An 18,676-nucleotide genomic window follows, 5' to 3' on the forward strand; every position below is an offset into this window, starting at 1 on the left:
TAAGATAATTAAATCTTTTATCTAAAATGAAGCTCATCGATTTCAGTTCATATAACACTTTCTTCTGCTATTCAAAATTGGCAACAATTTCTTTATGGGAATATCTGACAAATGAAGCCCTGTGCAGCGCTACAGATGTAGTCGTTCATGAGATAGTTGGTGAAGTAACTTCTCATCTCCAGGCAACTCTCTCCTCCTAGACCGTCGGGTTGGCCACTCGACCAATACGGAAAGTTGCTTGCAACCGGGTTACCCTTCACTGTTACGTAATTAGATCCAGGAGTGCTGCTGTAACCTCCAATCCAGAAATGTGAACACTTCCCTGAAAAGACGATAATATGTCAAAATCTATTTTCCAATGTTATTCGCTAGCTTTGAAATAACTTTTTGCGTGACCTTTTGCAGCAATTATTTAGGTTATTAAGTATTATTTACGTCCACGACTGCTTTAGTAGTAATGGTAGTAATGGTGATAGAAGCACTACTATCAGTGGTAGTAGTTGAAACACCAACAGTAGTAGTATTAGTAGCAGTGATAAAAGCAGAAGTAGAAGACATATTGGTGGTAAATGTAGTGAAAATAATAATAATAGCAACAGTAACGACGGTAGCTGTAGTAGTAAAAGTGGTGGTGGTGCTAGTATTGTTGATATGAGGATTAGCAAAAGACGTGGTAGTAGTGGTGACAAAAGTAGCAGTGACAGTAGTAATAGCAGCAAAGTAGTTCTAGAAATTGTAGTAGACACACATTTGGACAAATATTAGCAACACGAACATAAATAACTTCAACAGCAACGTGCGAGCTACAATTTGGGATTCCGCTGAAAACAAACACTCACACACATTCGCATGCATGCACACGCACACACAGTTGTAGTGCTGTGGGAACGGTGTTCCCTGATGTTTGTGTGGTCGCCACTGCCCCTCACCCAACCCCCTCATCTGAATAACCTGCGTTCCCTCACTTCGTTATTGCGTTCTCTCACGTCGACCGGGAAAATATTAATAAGCCACAAGTTATATGCCTGGACAAATTTGATAAATAATAGCTGTTTTCCAAATTTTATAATTAATTTATGAAATGGTAGTATAGGTATCCTATATGATAAGGATTGTCTTTTCCTGTGGAGATACCTAGGAGGGAGAAAACTGATCTATGAAGCTTAATGCGTTCAAATTACTCAGACATTTTAATTCCAAGAATTTAATTAAATATCTACACCGTATATATCTTCAATATCAATAAAACAAAAGAACGTTTCTCTTTTTCAAAGAAATGAAAGTAAAGACAACAAAGAAAAGACTGTATGAAAACGCTTATAATGCAAAGATGACTATTGGGAAAGATATATGTCGATCGATCGATTCCGTATGTACCTCTTACCTGAATGTATAGGGATAGGCCTTGGTGTGTTTTCATATCATGTCATAGGCCTTGGTGTGTTTTCATATGATGTCATAGGCCTTGGTATGTTTTCATATGATGTCATAGGCCTTCGTGTGATTTCATATCATGTTGTACATCTTGGTATTTATCTTCCATAAAATTACTCACCGTCTTCATAAAAGTGTCAAATTCTTTAAAAAGTTTATTAGAAATCGGCATTAAACCCAACAAAATCTACACAAAAAGAAATTTGTCTGGAAAACTTTGCAAAATCACTTCTAGGATTCAACCAAATAATAAGCCATACTGCAGATATAGAATGTAAGTAATTTGTAAAAATGTATTATTAACAATATTGTCCATACATCTCTTATATCAAATGTTCTGTTAAATAAGTACTTTCTTTATATATCTTCACGTTTGGTCTTTTAAAATAAATCGCTCGTTGAACTTATTATAAAAATAATTTAATCAGTGTGCGCAGATAGGTGTTTTTATCCAACGATGTCCCATTACACCCATTAACATGTACACGCATCATACCATACACATTTGACCGCTCCGGTGGCCTAGTGGATAAAGCGTCCGCCTCTGATGCGGGAGGTCGTGGGTTCGATCCACGGCCGAGTCATACCAAAGACTTAAAAAAATGGTACTAACAGCTGCCTCGTTTGGCACTCAGCATTAAGAGGTTAGTGTTAGGATTGGTCGGCCTGGTGTCATGATCATGTGACTGAGTGGGACATCTTTGTGACTGAGTGGGACATCTTGCTACATGTCTGCGGCATGATGCCCCTGTGCTAGACATCACTATAAACTGCCACATTGCAGACATCGTAGCGATATGACTGAAAAAATTGTTAAAGCTACGTGAAAAAGCCAAATCACACATCACATTTAGGTGGCCCGTTCGTCCGAGTTGCCTAAAGCGCTCGCCTTTACGGTTCACTACCATCTGACCTATGTCCACTTGGGTTCGAGTCTCCTGTTCGACTAATGTGGGTAAAGCTAATAGTAGCTTATTTTTGGCCGGCGATTCTTACCGGGGTCTCCCGGGTTCTTCCTCCACCAGTTATCCCTGCCACCATATATCGACTGTCTTGCGCTGAGAAATGGCGTTAAACCCAAAATAACAACAAAATCAACAACAATGAAGAAAAAAAAATGAAAATAAATTTTAAAAAATGCGGGTGAACTTTCATCTTTTAACGTTAGAACGAGCCATGCAGATTGACATAATTTTATTGTAAATCCGATATGTTAACCTAAAATATGATATATAAAATATATACAGATAAGTATTTTCTTTTCCTACGCTATCTGGTTCTTGTTTGCTTAATACATTTGCACAATATTTGAGGCAATATAAAGATAATACATGGATTGTCGGATAAATTTTCAAGGGGAAAAATCGATTTCATATTGAAAATACCCCGCAATCAGTTACTTACCCTCATTTGGCTTAGCAAGGTTTCGGAAAGTCTGGTATGTGCTCTCGTCGGGGATCATAAGGTCTCCTCCTTCATTTTGACAGGTTTGTCTGGCATCTGACCAGGATTTGCATTGATTGGATTCAAATCTATAGCAAAATGGCTTAATATTGGGATTTGTGTACGATTGATAGCCGTGTGGACATGTTACTGAAATAAACAAATGAGTAAAAATATAATTACTTAAACACTACCCTTCTTTTTACCAACGTCTTCATTTCTCCAACAATTTTACCCACGTTTCTACAAAACTATCTACCTGGATGAATACACACATATATTATCTAGCCAACTTAGGGTATGTGCTCCATGCATATACGTCTCGGTGTATACCTTTGTTGCATTTTAGTCATATATGTTTGCTTGACTATGGCGAATCGCTGATGGGAAGATAATCTTAAAACGAGTAATTAGCCAGTTGTTATGTACAGGCGTCACTCATGCTGAAACGTATTCAAATGACTTTATGGTAGTATTGATTAAGTTGGTAAAGTGAACCTTCCAGTTATTTAAATGCGGGGTTCAAGAAATGATCACCGATAAATCATACGTATGTGAAAAAGGAAAAACCATGCAGGTTGAAATTAGAGTCTCGTAAATATGAAGGCATTAGGTTCATTACAGGAAATATAGTTGTGCTATTAACTCGTGTAAGAGCCATTCATGTGACAATGGCTGTTATCTTTATTGTTGCCTTGGCAATAGTAGATATATAGACATCACGCTGCTGTTCTACATTGATTGTTTCGATCAGTCGTGAGGTGATGTTAGACTCCTGGGATGTTACAATATATACATACATCATTCCTAGTTCAGCTATAGGTTTGGTGACATGGTTGCTAATATTCTAAAATCATATTGGTCTATACGCATGCTTCTACATTATCTGTAGTGGCTTATATTTGAAATCATATAATCGGTTAGTCTCCATGTGTTTACTATATTTCTTTGCAATGACATCAAACGTGAGCTATTTGTGTCATAAACATTGTTACGTTGTTCTATATTCATTACTGTCATTACCTTAACAGCTCATATATACTGAATTTTAATACAGCAATGAAGTCACTCCTATGTAGATCTCAGAGTCGTGAAATTTATGTAAAGTTGTTAAAACCGTGCAATCAAGGCGTGGCCAGTCTACATTTTGCGGGAATAATCATATTTGCAATATACATATGTAAATTGCATCATCGTATGTTTCGCACTGCTCATTCTTGTGCCTGACGTCATCTGTTTCGAGGGAAAACTCTCGCAAGTGTACAATGGAACGTGTTCAAATGATAGGAACATGTTTTGTGTTATGGCGATGACTGGTCAATTTATTTATAGTACACTCAGCGATTGTATATTTCCCTTATCCCTGAAGGACTTATCCCTCTTCAGCAGATCGCTATCACGCCTATATATATATAGTACACTCAGCGATTTTATATTTCCCTTATCCCTGAAGGACTTATCCCTCTTCAGCAGATCGCTATCACGCCTATATATATATATATATATATATATATATATATATATATATATATATATATATATATATATATATATATATATATATATATATATACACATGTTTCAAGCAGATATTTTATATACTCACTTTGTTGTTGGCAGTTCATACATTCCTTGATCTTGGTCAGTGTCTCGTTTATCATTTTGAAGCCATTGATTAGTATTGTTAAAACGTCTACCTGACCAGTCAACAAAGTCTCTAGCTTGCGATTCATGTCTTCTAGCGAAGTCTCCATTCTGGAAACTCTAGATGGTACGTCATTGGCTTCGTGAATGAAAATTTGTTCTGGAACTGTTATATCCAGTGGAGCTTTAGCTACGAATATAATACAAAACGAAAATAAACGAGCCTCACTAGAGTAAGTATTGCAGAAATATTGAAATAAAGATGTAAACAGCCGTAAATTCCTGCATTATTTTCTTTGCTTTTACCTCCGTCCCACTATTGTCTTCCAAGTACCTAAACTGGCAGTGCATATAGGATAGAACTCATTCGCTGATAAATACTTCACGTAGAACATTATATTAAATATGTTTGCCTTCCGTCATACGTGTAAGCATATTACAGGTACAAGAACAACAATCCGTCACATACATCGTGGACAAACGTAAATGAGTGTTCACATGGCGAAAGTGTTGATAAGAAGAAGAAGAAGAAGAAGAAGAAGAAGAAAAATAAGAAGAAGAAGAATGTTTCTCTTGTTCGATACTTCGAAAATAATCGCTCAATATTACTAAAACAATATTACAAACTGCTTAAAAATCTACCTAAGCAATATTAGCTTGGTTCCTTGCAAGCCTCACTAGAATTTCGGCTGAAATTGAAAATCCACTTACTTTTACGTAAATATGAAAGAGGCTTTTGTCTTCATTTAAAGTCATTAAATACCAGGATAGTTCAGAATTGTGAAAAGGCAGAACAAATCACTTGATATATGATATTAAATTAGAAATGGAGAAGATTTTAGTACGTTATATAAGTTTGATGACGTTATCAAGGTCTACAGCCCGATTAACATAGCCTGTACATAAAATCGTTGTTACGAGTTAGTCTTTATAAGAAATAGGAAAGCGTTTTGCGTGAATTGTGCGTGTTTGACGTGAGCTAAATTAATAGAGACGATACTGGGGTTTGCAACGAGACAAAGGGGTTACGTGATTTGTCTCTCCACTCGGCAAGCCTCGTGGGGATGGGGAGACGTATAATGTAGCCCTGTGACTGAGATTTCCTTGTCTCGGTGCAAATCCCAACGTAGATTATTTTTCTCACCCAATATTTTCTTTTGAAGTAAAAGGAACTCTTCACTTTTTCAATATAGTTCACGCGCATTAATATAAATAGGTTAACGAGGGCTGTCGTTTGAAGATTTTCATTGGTCAGAACAAAACCATGTGATCAGAGCCAGTAGCGTTTATTTCTGTATAAACTGTACGGAGAAGTACTTTATACACACTTCGATAAATAAAGTCACATGCAAAGTCACTAACGTGAACACTGAACTGAAATGCACACACAATACATGGCTTTAAATCGAAATAAAAAATGGTGGGTTTATCTTTTATTTAGAAAATTAAATAAATTAAGTTGACATAATCAAATAACATATATTTGCTGTTTTTTCTGAATATAAATAATTCTTATTTGACTAGATTCGAAACAAAAATATCTGGGAATTTCAAAATCTGTCAAGAACATTGGGGCTACAGCACTTTCACTGCAGCTCATTACAAAAAATTAAACTATAGGTAAATGGATATAGGGATTAGGAGGAGGGGGTTCAAAAACTAACATTATAACAATTATATTCACAGGCCTATAATGTAAAACAACGACCTTGATAATTACGAAGTGGGGTGGGTTGGAGATTCGCTACACTCCCCATCATATCTGTCAGAGTCGATGTCTTGCACTGTTTGTCTATTGGACCCCCATCACTATAACCATTTACCGATCGTCTTAATTTCATTCGTAAGTAGCCACTGTAGGTGGCATAAACTGTTAATCAACACTAAAATATATGTAAGGACTCGAAAATTGGTTACTAACGTGTCTGGAAAATAACGATTCGGCCAAGTCACAATGAACTTATGATATCATAAAATCCATCCATGAGTCATTCGTATGTCAAACAAAACAACACATCCTTTGCTTTGAATACATAACTTCTACTCAGAAAACATATGCAAATTTTGATTAAGACTATGCTGTGGAATGTTCAAAACCTTAGATCGCCTACAATTGGTAAAAGTTTGTGTTTGATATTGACGTAGCTATTACGTTGCAGATGGAGAATCCCCGGTCCTATAAATAGCTTCGTAACAGACTCCTCAACAAGAATTCATGCCCTCAAACAGGCTCTAAAACTGATAGGAAATATCTTTAATAAAAACCAAATAACATTAAGAAATAAAATAAATTATATATAATTGCAATAATAAGAGTTTAATATTGTTTTTGTTTTAGTTTATTGTGATATAAACTGTCAGTTGCAGAATCACACAGATTGCATAACGCCAATTGTGCGTTATTTGCTGTGTGATTTGGCAACAGAAGGTTTATACCACGATAAACTCGGAAAACAACATTAAACTCTTAAATAATTATGCCATTTGGCCGGATATTTATGTAGTCTGATACTAAATAGCTTATAAATAGACATAACAGAGGAGGGCATAACACGCAACCTTGTCTGGCACTAATATTACAGCCGAAAAACGAATACATTTATATTTTATATGCACACATGAGCGTAGGTTCCTTTCCATCAAGACAAAAAATACCTTTCTTAGCTAAGCAAATTCAGAAATCCTACACGGTTAAGGGAGTGAAAATCGTTGGAATTATCTGTAAACCAACAATAAAAGCATGCTCCTATTTTACTAAGGTATTTCTGGACCATGGTTTGAAACGAAAAAAAGATCTTATCTACTGCTGAGTTTGTTCAAAATACTGGAAAACATTTTATCCGAACCATTATAGCGGTAACTTTATCATTCAGATAAAGTTACCTCTATAATGGTTAGGGTATTCTGCAAAATCTTTACCTGAGCAATGGACAGATACTGATTTCCACATATTGCTTTTGAAAGTGCACAGTATAAAATAAATTTGTTCAGGAATATAACTGGCAATAATTCTTAAAGAGCTAACAAATCTAATACATGTATTAAAATTATTTAACATATCTTCTGCGTTAGACAAAATCATGACATTTGTTATGGATTTAATGTTGCACAACAGGTCCCGATCTTAAGACAGAATAAGGAGGGTGAGTAAAATAATAAAGAGTAAGAACATTTTTACTCCCAGGAAATAATGGGTTGGAGCAAAAGGTCAAGCAGTCTTAGTGACCAAGCTAGAGTTTTAAATAATTTATTAGTGCGTTCAACAGCTTTAACAAATGAATCAAAAGTAAATATAATATTTGGCAAAATATATTGCTCCCGTCCAGTCATTAATGATGACCACCAATGATGATGAATTCCGTATCAATTGTTATGATTATAGACTTATAATATAATATAACATAGTAACATAAATTGGTTTATTTACACTGTTACAGTCGTAAATAAGCCTTTCATAACAAAAACATGATTTTTCTTCCACATGTTTCACACGGTAAAAGTATATATATATATATATATATATATGTGTGTGTGTTTGTGTGTGTGTGTGTGTGTGTGTTATATTTGACACAATTTTCTCGTACCTAGTTTGCCTTGCCTCTGTGCCGTTGATGATGCTGCCAAGAATATTATGAAGACATTCAACCTCAAACAATATGTAAAGATCATCTTGATGGTTTTTATTATTCCCCCACGTTTTTTTATTCCAACAATCACAGGAAACTATAAACTGTGTGCGTTTGGTGAGAGTTTATAATGCCTGGTTAAAGAAACCCATCCAATCGGAAATGCAGTTTAAAGAACGTCAGTGTTTTAACACTCATGCATCCTGTTTGTCAAAACTGATGACTTATGCGTTTACCGTATTACTTTCGAAAATTATTTTGAAAAAAGGAAACCTGTTCTCTCCCAAATTCGTTTGTATGAGTCACCCAACTCTTCAAAATAAATATATGGATGCTAACATGTAGTATTTTGACGTAATACACAAAATGTATGAACCTATCATCCGTAGTTCAGTCTAGATTATTATTGTTTATTATTTGGCGTAATATGTATTCTCTTCATACTATAATAAAGCAGGATATTGTCAACATGAATCGGATTCTAATGGAATATGTTACAATAATATTTTAAATAATACGAGCCATCGTATTGTCAATTAAATGACAACGGACGTGTTGTATATCTCAACTCATACATCATGTTTCATCTCGCCTACTCCAATGTAAGGAATGTGACATACTGCACATTACATGATTGCTCTGCATTTCCGTGCATCTAGTTCGCACTCAGCACTCCAATCGTAAAATAATAATGAAAACATTATATCGAAAAGAAACGTCATCAGTTCAATTCTCACTTTGTCTCCTTTCTACGATTTAAAAAAAAATATTATTGCATAAATTATACAACTTTAAGAAAATTGTTTTAGATTGTAACCCTTATAATTTGTTTCAGTGTTTGCCCATAAAAATATACATAAAGTATGCATTATAGTGCAGATAGAGTGTTATAAACATCATAGCGCAGATTAAGTGTTATAAGTATTATATTACAGACAGAGTGTTATAAGTATTATAGTGCAGACAGAGTGTTATAAACATATCGCAGATTAAGTGTTATGAGTACTATATTACAGAGTGTTATAAGTATTATAGTGCAGATAGAGCGTTATATATATCATAACGCAGATAGGGTGGTGTAAGTATGATAGTGCAGATAGAGTGTGATAAGTATGATAGTACATATAGAATGTTATAAATATCAGATATATTGGTATTAATATTATAGTGTAGATAGAGTGCTGTAAGTATGATAGTGCAGATAGGGTGTTGTAAATATCATAGTGCTCATAGAGTGCTGTAAGTGTTATACTGCATATTGAGTGTTCTAAGTATCATAATACAGTTTTAGTGCTGTGATTACACGCCTCTTTTTAAGGGAACTAATATTATACTCACTATGACACACTCAAAGAAAAGATGTGACGAAGGATTGTTCATTGTCTCATTTTTTCACGTTACGTGTGTCCTATGTCAAGGGTGGGACTGGTACTGGGATAATTGATAGCAACTAAACAAATGGTTTTTTTTTCTACAAATAGGAATATATTCAGCAACAAATCATTCTTTGTATTTATATGTAGCTATTATCATTTGATTTCTTTTCAGTTCCTATGCAGAGAATGTTGTCAAATTTAAGGTATATTTTTAATACGTATATCTATATTTATATCTATATTTATATCCTTTTAATGTAAGTGCTAAATGTGCTCTTCGGTACAGCCCTTGGATGTACATAGAATGTGTAATGTATTGAATACTGATGTAAAAGTCAGCCACTGGAGGAAAAGAGGATGTTGAATGTATTGAATACTGATGTAAAAGACAGCCACTGGATATACATAGGGAGTGTTTGTGCGATTTGCATTTTTAACGCAACTTTAACAATTTTAGTCATATCGCTGCGATGACTGCAGCGTGGCAGTTTATAATGATGTCTAGAACTAGGGGATCATGAACCCAGTCCCATTATCCTCTCATCAAGCCGACCAGTTCTAACACTAATCTCTTCAGCTGCTAGTACCATTATTATAAGTCTTTTGGTATGACTCGGGCGGGAATCAAACCATCGACCTTCTGCATCCTGGTTTTACAGAGGAAGTATAATGTGTTTAAGTGTGGGGTAAAGGGCAGCCCCTAGACGTAATAAGTGTATTAACCTGTGCTTTTAAAGGTCCGGTATGTATGATCACATCCTAGAATAAACATGATACAAATTTATTTCAAACATGATATCTACCTATATCGGGATGGTCATATACCTGTATTCTAACTCACATATATTTTCTTATTGAAATACGAGTTTAACGTCTTTTTATAATATGGGTATTAGTGATATATGATGTCAACATTATTACTGTAATCAAATAATCATATATGCGACATACCATATCAGTTTCAGTTTTGCAATATTGCCTTAGAAAATCTAATTGAAAACAACGCTTGAAAGGATGTTGTTGATGTTGCTTTTTTAATAATAACTTGACCAATAAGGGCTGTTTATTTCTGTAATGTTGGGCCATTGGTCACTAGGCAGGGATGTTTATTTTTATTTGATATTGGACCAGTGGGCCATACTCAGTCATCATAAGATAATTTCTCATGCATCATTATAAACATGACAAAAGAATGCATCCAATGTCTTATGCTAAGTTTAAATGAATAGAATACATTTCCAGTATTCGAAGATTGCGACAGATGTGAAGATTGCGACAGATTTGAAGATTTGAAGATTGCGACAGATTTAAAGATTGCGACAGATTTGAAGACTTGAAGATTGCGACAGATTTGCATGCCATATGTACTAATTACAAGTTGTGTAAACATTTTTAGGTAACACAATAGTTAACAATTAATAATAAAACAAAGCTGATTTAAACTATACTTGTCCTTATTAAATACATTTTTCAGAACGTTATTTTTTGGCAAGATATCTGCCACTGTTGATATTCATTACGTGGATAATATGATTATATAGATTTGTGAGATATCAAAGATAATCTATATACAGTCAACCCTATAGACATGATTCGATAGCCCTATAACTAGTCTACACTACATTTAGCCCTATAACTATTCTACACTACATTTAGCCCAGTAACTATTCTACACTACATTTAGCCCTATAACTAGTCTACACTACATTTAGCCCTATAACTATTCTACACTACATTTAGCCCAGTAACTATTCTACACTACATTAAGCCGTGTAACTAGTCTACACTACATTTAGCCCTATAACTAGTCTACACTACATTTAGCCCTATAACTAGTCTACACTACATTTAGCCCTATAACTAGTCTACACTACATCTAGCCCTATAACTAGTCTACACTACATTTAGCCCTATAACTGTTCTACACTACATTTAGCCCTATAACTAGTCTACACTACATTCAACAATAAGATATTATGAAGCATAAGGTACTCAAAACAGCCATTAAGGACTCCGCTAAACTGCAGTCATCTGACGTAAATCAAAAGGAAATCCAAATGGATATTTGCTACGCGTATATCTATGTGGCTTGTATCTACAGACCATGACTACATTCATCATATCTTGACTTAGACGCCATGTATGTGCATTTTACGGCAACATTTATCGTACTTCACCTGTATGCCGTGTATATATATATATATATATATATATATATATATATATATATATATATATAGATATAGATAGATAGATAGATAGGTAAACTACGTTTATCACACTTCGACCTATATACATTTATCACATCTCGATTTATAGACTATACAATACATATCTATTTTGCAAGACTACGCTTATCATGTGTTGACCTACGCAATACGTATCTACTTCGCAGGATCTCAGTTATCAATGTTGATGTATACAAAAAAATATCTATTTTTGCAAGACTATGGTTATTATATGTTGACCTACACCATACGAATTTACTTTGCAGGACTACAGTTATCATATGCTGACGTATACAATACATATCTATTTTGCACGACTACGGTTATCATATGTTGACCTACACAACACGTATCTACTTTGCAGGATTACAATTATCATATGTTGGCCTGTTCAGTACGTATCTACTTTGCAAGACCACGTGTATCATCCTGGCCTATATGTCAATGTATCTACATGTCAAGACTACATATCTTTCTGTCACATCTATCATGTGATAGCTCTGTCACGTCTTTACAAATATGCAATGCATCTACATAGCAGGACTAAATGTATCAGATGGACAGGAATATCAGACTTTGTTATAGACGCCATGTTTCTACATTTATCGCAACATTAGATATATGCCGTGTAGGACTATAACTACCTTTATAACATCTTGACTTCCAATCCATGCATCACTATTGCAGAACTACGTATATCACATTTTGGTCTGTCTGACATGTACATACAAAGCAAAATCTTATTTATCACATATTGACCCATATAATATGTATCTAAACTGCAGTGTTACACTATGGTAGCATGACATTTATCTACATAGCAACACATCGTAAGTTGACCTGTATGCGCTTATCTTCATAGAAACACTACATTTATCACATCTTGACTTTTAGGTTATGCATCTACATTGCATAATTATGTTTATAATATCTCGACCTATATGGCATGTATATACATTGCAGGAATACTCTATCACAGCTTGACACGTGTGTCTTCTAAATTGTAAAACTTTGTTTAACATACACTGAAACTTATCCCATGCATTGACGTTGTGAAACTACATTTATAATATGTTTACCTTTATGACTTGTTTCAACACAGAAGGACTATATGTATAATATACTGACCTGCATGTCTTGCATCAACATGGCGAGGCTCAGTGTAACTTAAAGTAGATCATCTTTAGGCTATAAAAATGCCACGGGACTGGACATTACGCTTGTAATTAGTTAATGGCAGATCCATATTTGCTGACCACATTAAGGGTGAGACCATATATGATTGTGGAGCGAGTCTCAATGCCTTATCATAATAGTATATAAAACGAATATAATCAATTAGTATTGAGAGAGAGAGAGAGAGAGAGAGAGAGAGAGAGAGAGAGAGAGAGTAATTGATCCTTATAATGTGAATGGACAACGGACAATACAGGCATCCTTATTGTGGGTCAACACTGTACAATGAAATTGTTACAGCCTACGTTTTGTGGGTGAAGTTCTATTCCATATGAATAGTAGAGTTTATTAGGTCAATAAGAATAATTAATAATCAAGTCGGAAATAATTATTTATAAAATGTGGACAATTTGCATTTTTTTTTTTTCTTCAGAAATTGTAGATTATGCTGTAATTCATCGGTGCCATATATCAGCAATTTAATACTTGATACTAATATTTATTTTGTCTCTTTTCGTTTCATCTCTTTCATACTTTATATAAATATTTTTACTAACGGTATCTGTGTGTATTTGTTTGTGTGTGTGTGTGTGATGCACAGTTAACATTGCAGATCACACTATTTCTATCAAAGCGATACCATCTGATGTAGCATGGTAATTCAACAGGGCCAGAATGAATAGCGGTAAGTGTATACGTGCTGCGGACAATTTTAACTGCAATAATTGCGGTGCTTTATAAAAATATAATACATTTTCAGTATTGTTGGTGGATATAATCGAATCTAAATCATTGTCTTAAAGTTGTCTTGTACCAGCATACACCTTGAGAACGTTTAAATGGTATAATTTTATTAGTTAATTTGTCTTTGTGTATACTGGAGTTTACCACCCTTCTTGATTTCATATTAACTGGGGAGAATGCAGAGAGTCAATGTGAGGACTGCAAATTCCATATCATATGCATTGGATATTTACTAAATAAATACCTAATATTTTCTAATTAAATTTCTTTTATTTGTTTTGTATATCAACATTGCGTGCTTAATGTTTTTACGTGATTGACGGTTGTGTCTAGCTGACTTTGGTCATAATAATAGATGGCAAACAAGATGGCTACTTGAATTTGAGTTCATGATCTGACTTTGTGTACGAATTAGTAATTTTTCCCGCAGGAAATCTATTACGTTGCAGGTCATGTGGGATTTATATATAAAGAGTTTTGGTAAACAAATATTCATTCCGGCTTTATGATCGATTTGTGGAATCACTTATAGTTGTGTCTGAGATGAAAATATTTATTTAAATTATTCATTGAAATTACAAAGTGGTCATTGATATTTTGGACTAAAACACTACTTTGGGACTATTGACGACTTATTCAAAGACATTTAGGATTATATGATTGTGACACATCAAGACATTCTAGACTTTTTGAATTCATTCTGAATATTCTATAGGTTTGTACATGTGATAGAAAATGCAGGATTATTTAGGATTTATTTCACAATCCTGTAAGTAATCAGTAGATAAAAGCAACATATATTTGACTACGAAAACATTAGGAAAACAATTTCATTCATTGGCTACAAGCTTAATTTTGTACTGGTGTAGAGAAGCTTTACTGTATGTAGCTATTCAATTCAATGATTTATTTAATGGGTTACATCTTTACGGTGTTGACCAATTTTTGTTCATCGTATTTTCGCATCTCAGAATATATATAGTTTGTAATGTAGCATTTTCCGTTGTATATACTTTTGCTTATTTTCACAAACGGTTCATTTTTGTTTCACGTGTATGAGTATTACCAATGATAAAACGTTCTCTTCCTCTTGCCATTTTATGGCACGCATTATTCTATTTTGTCTCTTTCTTTTATCTGTTATTCTACTTTCTATACTTTTTCTTTCTCAGTAGTATGCGTTCTTTTATTATTCTGTCTTCCTGAATCGGTTTTAGGTTAAGTTTATGTATTATGTATTTTACTTGTACTCTTAGGACGGCTAAATATCAAGAATATATGAGTTGTTATTACGTTCAGCATGAATGTATCTGATGCTTCTTATGTGTATTCCCTGAGCACAGTAATTTTTGTCCACTTGCAACAACTGATTTTGCCAAGGATCAGGGGTTGCACTGAAAGGAACACCGTTCTAAATTATTTAAACAAAAGAAATATCATATTACCTAAATAAGATGAAATAAACTGGGGTTATGATGCTCTCTAGTGTCTGGCAAACTATGTATCTTATAAGTGCGCGATTCCGGATAGTAGGTGTTTATCTTCACCGGTTCTAGAGGCGGGTGGGGAGCATAACCATCATAATAAATGGGGACCATCGTAGTAGACCGTTTGTAGTGTATAGCTTCTAAGACGAAAATGTTCCAGAATCTTTTACATATGCAGCGTCAATAACAAGAGTCGTCAGAGACGAAATTCAATTCGAAGGACTCAACGTTTTTCGAAAGGCGTACTTAACAGTCCTTGGCGTTTGTATTTATTATTTATTATGAACATGTAAGTGCTGGTTTCTGATGAGATTGCAGATTTTGACTGCGACGGTGTTGGATCGGTTGATTAATTATGCTAACAACGACGGCGATTGTATTTATATTCGTCGTTAACCTACTCTCTTATACACTGAAATATAGTCAAATAGAAATCAACATTTTGGATCACTCGTATGTACCAATACCAACTCGACACCAGCTGGGTATTAAAGCATTAACGCGTGAAAACACTCGGTCACATAATGCACAGCCAGACATGAAAACACTCGTGGAATTTTTCTACAACGAAAAGATGGAGCTCTCTGACAGATCCACCTTGGTTACATTCCCCACTGATTATGTTGCACCAACACTGACACAACCAAGAGGAGAAAGGTCTCGACAGTTGTTCAACAAGGAAATACTTGTCCGGGTAACAGTTTGTTTTTGGTTTTTGTTGAAGAAGAGAACGATTGTTTAGAAACTATTTATGGTTTCATGTATACGAAATGCCAGGCCTCAAGATCGCACAATCGCAGGAAATTTAAACAGTCTCTTGAAGAATATTTTCTATGATTTGACTTGTTTCAAATTATTGCGCACATGACGATGCTAGCCAATCCGTATCACAGGAAAGGTTGATCTTACTTGGTGTTTGTTGCACTCGACAACTAACAAGGAAATGATGACCCAAATAAAACCCCACATCATTTAGGTTTAGACAGATGTAATATAGGCCAAAATAAAAAATTTCTGACGAGTATCACGTAGAGACAGATAAGGATGGGAACAGGTATGGCAGAATGATTCATTTTGAGGATTATCATTTCATAGTGAACAAAAGAATCTGCGGTAGATCATTCAGGGCCTGATTAAGGCTTTGGATGGCCAGGGGAACGTATGATCACCCCCGCCCCCATAGATCTACAAATACACCCTGAAAGCGGTCCTTGAATTGTCATGTATATGTATATAATTATTATAGCTATATTAAGTTAAGTATTAGATGGCTTTCTAAGAGCTATATGGTTCATTCAAACAAATGTAATCTTCTTCAAGGTAATGCACGATATGAGTTATATAACAAACTAGTAACTAAAGGGAACAATTTATTAATTATTTTTTTTAAAAATATTGGAAATATTGCATACGATAGAAAGCTTATCAATATCAACACCTTCAGTAAACCTAACATAACAACAGTCGTACATAACCGCTTAAAAGTCTAGTCTAAATGCAAACAACAAAGACCATGTTATGTCGTCTCATAATGTGTCGATAGACAGAGTCTATGTATTTTCTACTCTTTACTCCTAACAACATGCATAGACCCAGATCGACCGGCGCATTATGCGAAGACAGAATAGGGTCTATGTTGTTTGCACTTATGCGACGGCACATTTGGGTTTGTGCAGTTTTCAGCAGGGCTTGTGTTATAAGCGAGTGTATAAGGTGAAATAACATACAATGATATGGACTAAATTTAGACATATGGTGGATTTTCCGTTTATTTATTTTATCTTTGCTGATAAGAATTATGACCCTTCGACTATAATGTGGAACATTGTTTGACCCAAGTGAGCCATGCTACACTTCGGGTTCGCTGAACCACTTAAAGTTTCTTGGTTTTCCAATCATAACCTGGGGATTAGAGATATAGGAAGATAACTTGATCTGTTTAATCAATAGGTTAGCACTGACGGCAGGCTAAACTTCATTCTTTTGCTAACTTATGTGTAATTATCATTAACACTAGTCACCTTCGTATCTCCAAGCTATACAAAATTTGTATGAAAAATTGTATGTATGTATGTATGTATGTATGTATGTATGTATGTATAGTGAAAAAAATTGGTGTAATCATGAGCATTCAGAGATTTAAAGTTATTGAATTTTTGATATCATGGTGTTTGCATATGTATCCTAATGGAACTCAACTAGTACCACGAGTTCTAACATGCAACCCTGGTCGACCTTAATAAAGTGGGTGGGTGGTAACGACCGGTTCCCTCTCTGAATGGTCAGATGACATGTTTATCTAAGTTCTTTGGCGTACAGTATGGTCTTATAGATCTTATATAATGTTAATAGGCCTTCTATCTCCATCCGTGTTACGTTATCATGCAATATTCATCCATCCATCCATCATCCTTCTGTCTGTCCGTCCGTCCGTCTATCTATCTATCTATCTACATATCTCGTTTGCCTTGCCTCTGTCCTCCTGTTACTGCGCTCTGTGCTGTTGCTGATGCGGCCAAGGATATGAAGAAGACAGCTAAACTGGGTCCATAGGCAAGGATCATTGTGATGCTCTGTTTGCTCCAACTTATCTTCGATAACAAAGTTTCAAGCAAGCTACTGAAATATTACTGACGATGAAATATTTATATATGGCTGTTTAAACTAACTGAATTAATAAATGCGTCGTACAGTTAAGGAAGGTCAGAAAGTTTTTCCCGCATACATCCTGTTTATCAAAATTTACGAGCCTAGTATTTACCATTGAACGTTTAAAAACAAGAAGTCTGGGACATATCTGTTACTTTCCCGTGCAATGTGGCACGCTCCCGTGAATGTTTAAGGCTCCAGTGTTGATTCATGCAAGTATTATCTGATTTGGTACAAATCCCTGATAAAAATAGCGTCTGTTATTCCGAAGCAATTAATTTATAACTCTTGCTTATAATATCTATGACAGCCAGTGTATACTATTGGACCTGATATCTATGAGAGCTAGTGTATACTATTGGACCTGAATCCATTCAAACTGGAGGGAGAAAAAGACTGGATTTTTTTGGGTTGTCTTTCCTGCAAAACAGTTTGTGAGTTTGGTGCTTCTGTTGAACTATGGTCAGAGGGCTTGGATTTCAGTAAAATGTAGACGCGATTAATGGGTTTGTACACTGTAAGAATGCAATTAAGTGAAGCGGTTGTATAAGATAAAAGGAAATATGACCTGTCTCTGGTATGTATGTATGTATGTATGTGTGTGTGTGTGTGTGTGTGTGTATGTATGTACGCATGCATGGATGTGTATATGTATGTATGTATGTATGTATGTATGTGTGTGTGTGTGTGTGTGTGTGTGGTAGATGACGCTGATAATGCAAATTACAGGTAGAAAATACCATATAGACTGGTGGTGAGTTGATGTTTTTAATGAATGTCTATACTGCTGTCACTGCACTCACACAACACATGTACATACTTCAATGAATTTTACTGCAGTAACATTTTATATCTTAACAAAGCCTTGA

The 18,676-nt window shown here is 34.9% G+C and overlaps 2 protein-coding genes across 2 annotated transcripts in view; one reads left to right on the forward strand and one right to left on the reverse strand.

Annotated features, from left to right (window-relative positions):
- Positions 1-17,737, reverse strand: LOC149791516 (perlucin-like). The gene is made up of 5 exons (XM_089970044.1): positions 17,648-17,737; positions 8,106-8,121; positions 4,484-4,711; positions 2,839-3,027; positions 1-322 (listed from the first exon to the last, which is right to left on the reverse strand). The coding sequence occupies exons 1-5, from the start codon at positions 17,720-17,722 to the stop codon at positions 93-95; spliced, it is 738 nt and encodes a 245-aa protein (XP_089826170.1). The 5' UTR covers positions 17,723-17,737; the 3' UTR covers positions 1-92.
- Positions 14,336-18,676, forward strand: part of LOC149791517 (perlucin-like) — a 22,773-nt gene continuing 18,432 nt past the window's right edge. The window contains exon 1 of the mRNA XM_089970043.1: positions 14,336-14,440. Coding sequence (XP_089826169.1) covers positions 14,407-14,440 — 34 coding nt within the window. The 5' untranslated portion in view covers positions 14,336-14,406. The remainder of the gene's footprint in view (positions 14,441-18,676) is intronic.

Source organism: Sinohyriopsis cumingii, chromosome 9 (genome assembly GCF_028554795.1).
Source record: "Sinohyriopsis cumingii isolate HCF-2022 chromosome 9, ASM2855479v2, whole genome shotgun sequence".
NCBI classification, from domain to species: domain Eukaryota; kingdom Metazoa; phylum Mollusca; class Bivalvia; order Unionida; family Unionidae; genus Sinohyriopsis; species Sinohyriopsis cumingii.

Excerpts from the sequence above, each read along its gene's own strand:
- LOC149791516 (XM_089970044.1), bottom strand. The coding sequence starts at position 17,722 with ATGATCCTTGCCTATGGACCCAGTTTAGCTGTCTTCTTCATATCCTTG. Across the intron at positions 3,028-4,483 it reads TATGAACTGCCAACAACAAA|TAACATGTCCACACGGCTAT; the intron begins GTGAGTATATAA and ends TGTTTATTTCAG. Across the intron at positions 323-2,838 it reads CCTTGCTAAGCCAAATGAGG|GGAAGTGTTCACATTTCTGG; the intron begins GTAAGTAACTGA and ends TCGTCTTTTCAG.